The sequence below is a fragment of the Mytilus galloprovincialis genome, chromosome 1, assembly GCF_965363235.1.
Source record: "Mytilus galloprovincialis chromosome 1, xbMytGall1.hap1.1, whole genome shotgun sequence".
NCBI classification, from domain to species: Eukaryota; Metazoa; Mollusca; class Bivalvia; order Mytilida; family Mytilidae; genus Mytilus; species Mytilus galloprovincialis.
In genome coordinates this window covers 90,835,370-90,841,571 of record NC_134838.1, presented here as the reverse complement: position 1 = coordinate 90,841,571, position 6,202 = coordinate 90,835,370, and the positions used below count along the sequence as shown (strand labels likewise).

Here is a 6,202-nt window from a genome sequence, read left to right as displayed (position 1 = left end):
AAAAATTTGAATTATACCTTTCAGTTGATATAGTATGAGTTTGGAGAGACACTTAAGCTGCAATTTCCTTAGGCAAAGTTAGCCTGTCAACACAACTGGTCTTCCTCCTTTTGAAGTTTATGAGATTTCCTCATATTCTCTCTGTTACTTTGGTTTGTCTCTTTCTTATTGACATACAAAATTTTAACATGGGTAAACTACTGTCACCTTAATTGACCCAAAGTTTTTTATGTAGCAATACAGTTTTACTTTTATTCCATTGTTTTCATCTTATAGTTGATGTGTTTTCTTCGGTTTTGTTTTGTGGCCTTCGTTTGTTTTTGCTTAATCTGTTTATGACTATTGAACAGCAGTGTACTACTGTTGCCTTTATTTAGTAAATGGTCATTGTGACTTGGATGGAGAGTTGTCTCATACCACATCTTCTTATATCTATGACCATATCTGTTGAAAGTTGTTTCAGATATTTGTGTTGTTAGTATTTTAGGTACTTAACAGATATATTACTATGTAGACACTTGGTAATTGAACACAGCTGAGCTAAGCAGTCAATTGTTATTTTCCATGAAAATGAATAAAGAAAAACAGATAAAATATAACATAAATTTTTCATTTTGATATTTTATTGCATCAAAGTGAACAGGATTTACATTGAACCAATATATAGTCCAAATGTATTTATACCTAGACACAGGGATATTTATAGCATAAAGTTTCTTAATTTATTCATTTATTTGCAGATTCCATTTCTATAGCGTATTGTTCATATTAAAACAGATGTCTTTTTTCCAAAAGGAGCTGCCTAAAAAATACAAAATTTAAATATTGATCCATTTTACATTTAAAGACCCTTTAAAAATTTATAATCTGCTTTTGAAATACTTGATTGATAAAAGTTAAATAAAAAAAAGCTTCTTAATGAAAAAGCTTTCAACAAAGATTTATCAATTGATATTCAAGTTTGGTCAATATGAAATTATCAGTAATTACTTATTCAAAACATATGACCTATTTCTCTAGCATGATACTTTCTAAGAATCAAATAATTATAAATTCATTCACATATCAAAATTGCATCACCTTTTAAAGGAAAATTACTTTTGTAAGATATCACATTCAAAAACATTTCATATCATCTTAATAGTATATATACATAAAGAACAGTTTCTATGCAAACAGGGTGACTGGAAAAATATCCACACCTTTCTTCAAAACAAATATGATTAATATACAAATGAAAAAATGTACTATGCATAACTGACTTTGAATATATATGTGATGAAAACTTAATAATTTAATTGATGTATGCCTTATAAAAGTTAACATTAAAATGTTGTTATTTACAAACACAAATATATACATACATGCTTTTTCCATAATCCTAGATATCTATAATCAAATTATATTGATGTTTTTGTTACAATCATCATTTTAAGTATACTTCATTCACGATAAACAAAAGTTGATCAGATCATTAACATACATTTTAACTAAATAATAAATTTTTTAAAACACTATTTACGTAAAATGCCTAACTCACATTTTGAAAAAGAATATTTCTGTTCAGATGTGAACATTTGCCATAACAATAATGTATATCAAGTATCCACATTAACAACCATTACAATCCAATCAAAGAGATTCAGACCTTTTGTAATACAATTATCCACATATTTAAAATCTGTGCTTTGCAAAGTAAATGTTGATTGGCTTAAAAATGTTAGTCAGAGAAGAAAGTTCATAGACTGACAAAACTGAAATCTGTGTTTCAAATTGTTAATTGACCGTAAGTTTAAATAAGGTATCTATTTACACATTGAACACAATATTAAACACTAAAGATATGAAATGATGTTTTCTATTATACAATGTGTTATTTAACAATTACAGCAGGATATGAAATCTGGCCCACGAACCATACAGTATCAATTGTAATATGTATTCCTGAATTAGCTTGACCATAAAAAATTATGTGTAAGTTCATGATAAAAACAATGTTTTCAAGCTTTCTCCAATCTACGACAGCTATCATGCTGATGGGTTTCTTCAGCTAGCTACATCATTTAATCAAATAGTAAATTTCATTCTACAAGAATATCAATTCCTGGTCAATAATATTAGCTCTATCAAGTTCTTATAACCATGGATGCCAGGCAGGGTCCATCCTACATAAATTATCATGGCTGTTTGCTGCTGCTACTAATGTACTGACTCTACTCTCTGCTCCTTCAAATGTTGCTAAATCTAGAAATAAAAAATGTCATTAATCAGAATGTTCTTCATATATAAAAGAAAAAATAGGATATGGTGTATCAAATGATGACACTATAAGTTCAGGATTGCCGTTAGCATCAGTTTTCATGCTGTTTGCACCGCTTATATAACAACATATAAAATAATAAGAGAAAATCATAATACCACAAAATCTCATGCAATATGATATACCTTGAGAGAGATTTTAAATATTTAAACTACTCTGCTTAAATAGCATTTTAAATTTAAAAAATAAATAAAAATATCTAAAAATGGAGAAATATCGTATCACACTCAATACAGTGGTAGAAACTATATTGATATACTAAAGGCAACATTAAAATATATCTAATAGTAACCACTTACTATGAAGTCTTGTTGTGATAGCTGATACTGCTTTATTCACCATGGTTATTAGCTGTTCTCCCTCCATATCAGTAGGTTCTGCCCCTGGTTGTAATTCTTCCTGTTTCTGAAAATAGGTTACCATAACTATAGTATAAAATTTATTCAAAACAGGGCTTCCTGAAAAATTCCAACACACTCATGTCTTACTATTCCCTAATAATTTACATGTTAATCAACTATTTCAATGAATAAAAGTAGAATTGGGAGGAAATCTGCACTGAGATTTAAAAACAAATGTTATAAATTTAGTTTCTCAGATCATAAATTTGAACTTCCCTCCATCAAATCCTATTCGAGTCTTTATTTTTCCATTTCCAATTTGCATGTGAATAATTTCTTATCTACCTTTTTATGCCAAGTTATATATTCATCTCTGAGGATAGCTTTCAGAAAACTTGGTAATTTATATTGTGGTTGCACCAAACATCTAGCAGCTGCCACCATTGATGCTGTAAGGGGCCCTATCACCCCTATTGTTGTAAGGAACTCAGCAATGTTAGGTGTCAATCTGAAAGGAACTGGTCTATTGGCATCAAGCTCTCCTAAAATAATAAAGGAAAAAAATTCTTTTTAACTGAATTTGACCAGAATTACCTTGCATAAAATATCCAACAATTTATTTGCGTACTATATTATTTTATTAATAGATAGGAGTCTTTCAAATTCAAAATCTATGAGAAATGTTTTTCTGACTAAAAAGCTGTTGTTTGACATATATTAGTTTTACTATGATGATTCCACCACACAACATGCAGGAAATGGATTTATATAAGTTCTTTTTTTTTCCGAATCCCCGTATTTCTATTGTATAATTATATATATTGCACTTTTGAAAATAAAATATTGTATAAGTTCTACTTTTTTTTAATCCCTGTATTTTTATTGTATAATTGTATTTTGTGCACTTTTGAAAATAAAATATTATTCAAACAAAAAAACATGCACATTTTGCTGACCAATCAAATCATTTATATTTGCATTAAAATTATCAATTTGTTTCTTTTTTTAAAAGTTTTAAAATAACATGAAATGACCTATTTTCTGTGTATATCTATTTACCTGTTTGATCATCTATGTCAAATTTGAAGTATGAGATATTGAGGTAACCACAGTCCTGGTGAAGGTACATCATATCAGGGTTCATACGGGTCAGATGGAGCACAAACTCTGCAAAGCCCATCAATGCTAGATGTAGTGTCAACTAGAGAAAATAAAACAGAATAAATTACCTTTTTGTATGATGACAAAACTACTATTTGGCTCTTGATCTAATTCATTAAAAAGTAATTGTATTTCAATGATGATAAATGCACTAGACAAATTGTGTCAAAGCAAAATTCAACTTTGCGTGGAAATATAGTTACTAAGAATGTTAACTTTAGACATGGTAAAATAAAGCTATTAGTTTCTTGAAATGTCAACAGTTCAACATTTTTCTCATATTAAAAGAACAGTGCAGTTGCTCATCATGTATGTCAATCATAATTATTTAAGAAAAGACTTACTGTTTTTCTAAATGTCCAGTAGTCTGTAGCCGTCAAGAAGGTATGAACTGCCCATTCCTTCAGTAAACCTCTAGGTACCATGTTGTTCTGGACCTCCTTCAACACATCTCTTAGAACCTGATGGCTAGCCTGTGAACCTCTAGCCTGAACTGTTGCTAACCGTTCATAATAACGAGCTATTGGGGAGTCGTGTTCTATTCCTCTTTTAGCACATCTCTGCAAAATAATAGTAATATTGGTATTTATAGGGACAATGATAATCATATAACAACACAAAAATCAGATTTATACATCATACAGGGACATGGATGTAGACTTACATGTCATGTTTGTATTTAATCTGGACACAGCTACCGGAATACCCTTTCATATCCATTCTACAGGGACAATGATACCTTCTTACATGTTCACATACAAATACAAATGTTTGATTAACTATTTGTAAACATCTGATAGAGTAACAGATGCAAGATTTTCTTCTACCAGTCTCATCTGTAGTGAAATGGATATAACTCTTGGGACGGTGAATTACAGCATCCTTTTGAACCTTATTTTTTATGCAACTTACAGGGATTCATACATAAATGATACAGGGACATGGATGCTGATCTTCCTTTTATGATAATTTAAACAATACACACCTTCCAGAATGCCTATCAAAATACATTTTGTAGAAACAAAGGTCTCCCATTACCTGTTTGCTAATACAAATGTTTGATTACCTGTTTGTAAACATCCAACAGAGATACAGATGCAGGATTATCTTCTACCAGTCTCATCTGTGGTGAAATGGCTACAACTCTTGGTACAGTGAAATACAGCAATCGTCTAGACGTTTCCTTCTGTTTCGTCAGGAAATGATTCAGCATTCTAAGTAACTGTAGAACTCTTTCTTCTCTTCTAGATTCTGTCAGACATGCATCATTCACCACTAAGTATGGATAAATCTGTAAAACATAGTAAAAGAATATACTATAACAATCACACTTAAGATTTTACTTGCATAATTTCTATGACATATCATCACTCCTCTTTAAAAACATCTAAAAATCTGATTACAATTTAGACTTAAAAAATTAACATTTCATGAATCAGTTAAATCTTACTCTGACTTTACAATAAAATAAACCAAGTCTTAAGTATCTTCATAATGATTTACCTTGCCATTATGTCCTCTGATATAAAGTCGTCTAGCAGCAGTGTTGTGTTTCTGTACTATTTCTACACGTGGCATGAATCTGGCTATTCTTACATAATAATGACTATGCTGTAAAAAAATGTACAGAAGAATTAATTAAAAGTCACGGAGGATCAAGATTGATAAAATACAAGTCATTATTTCATATATTAGCAAGATGATTTCTATACATGTTGACAAATAAATAATCCATGTCTATGCATAATACTATAAAAAGTAAAAGTCATGATTGATTGTTTTTCTTTATTTTCACTAAATGTAGTTTAGTAGTACCCATGCAATTACAACAACAATTAGTATACAGTGGTGCTTTGCCCCAATGGTATTTTCTTCTCCATCTTGTCATCAAAGTACATAGGATCAATATGATTAACCCCATAGTCAATTAAATGTAATCTCTTGACCCTAAGGTAACCTTTATGAGACTATTTACATTGACTTATGGGTCTCACTAACAATAACAGTTATCTCACATTTCCTTTAAAAAGCTACTATTGATGCATAAAAAAAATAATTTTGAAAGTGATTTCCAATATCTGTAGCTGTTTACCTTTGGAAGGAGGAATTCACCAGGTAGCTCTACCTCAGCAGTGTGTTGTGAAAAATTACTTAGAAATCTGCATTTTTCTTCAATCAAGAAAGATCTGAAAATGTAACATAAGTTCTATTATGTATAACAATGTAGTTCCATAGAAAGATATATTAGTACACTATATCATCGATGAGTGTAATTCACAAAATATCTAATCTGAGATGACTTATTTCTATTTTCTATATTAAAATCTGGTACATATTCATATTTCAATACATTTTTCGGAAATAAACGAGAATGCAAATA

The 6,202-nt window shown here is 29.8% G+C and overlaps 1 protein-coding gene across 5 annotated transcripts in view; it reads right to left on the bottom strand.

Moving 5' to 3' along the window:
- Positions 1-601: 601 nt before the first annotated feature.
- The window catches only part of LOC143044444 (transformation/transcription domain-associated protein-like), a 68,454-nt gene continuing 62,853 nt past the window's right edge, over positions 602-6,202 (bottom strand). For all 5 annotated transcript variants that reach the window (XM_076216470.1, XM_076216478.1, XM_076216496.1 and 2 more), the window contains exons 83-90: positions 5,915-6,008; positions 5,326-5,433; positions 4,889-5,113; positions 4,167-4,382; positions 3,721-3,862; positions 3,007-3,203; positions 2,620-2,725; positions 602-2,244 (exon numbers count right to left, since the gene is read on the bottom strand). In XM_076216470.1, coding sequence (XP_076072585.1) covers positions 2,135-2,244; positions 2,620-2,725; positions 3,007-3,203; positions 3,721-3,862; positions 4,167-4,382; positions 4,889-5,113; positions 5,326-5,433; positions 5,915-6,008 — 1,198 coding nt within the window. In that variant the 3' untranslated portion in view covers positions 602-2,134. The remainder of the gene's footprint in view (positions 2,245-2,619; positions 2,726-3,006; positions 3,204-3,720; positions 3,863-4,166; positions 4,383-4,888; positions 5,114-5,325; positions 5,434-5,914; positions 6,009-6,202) is intronic.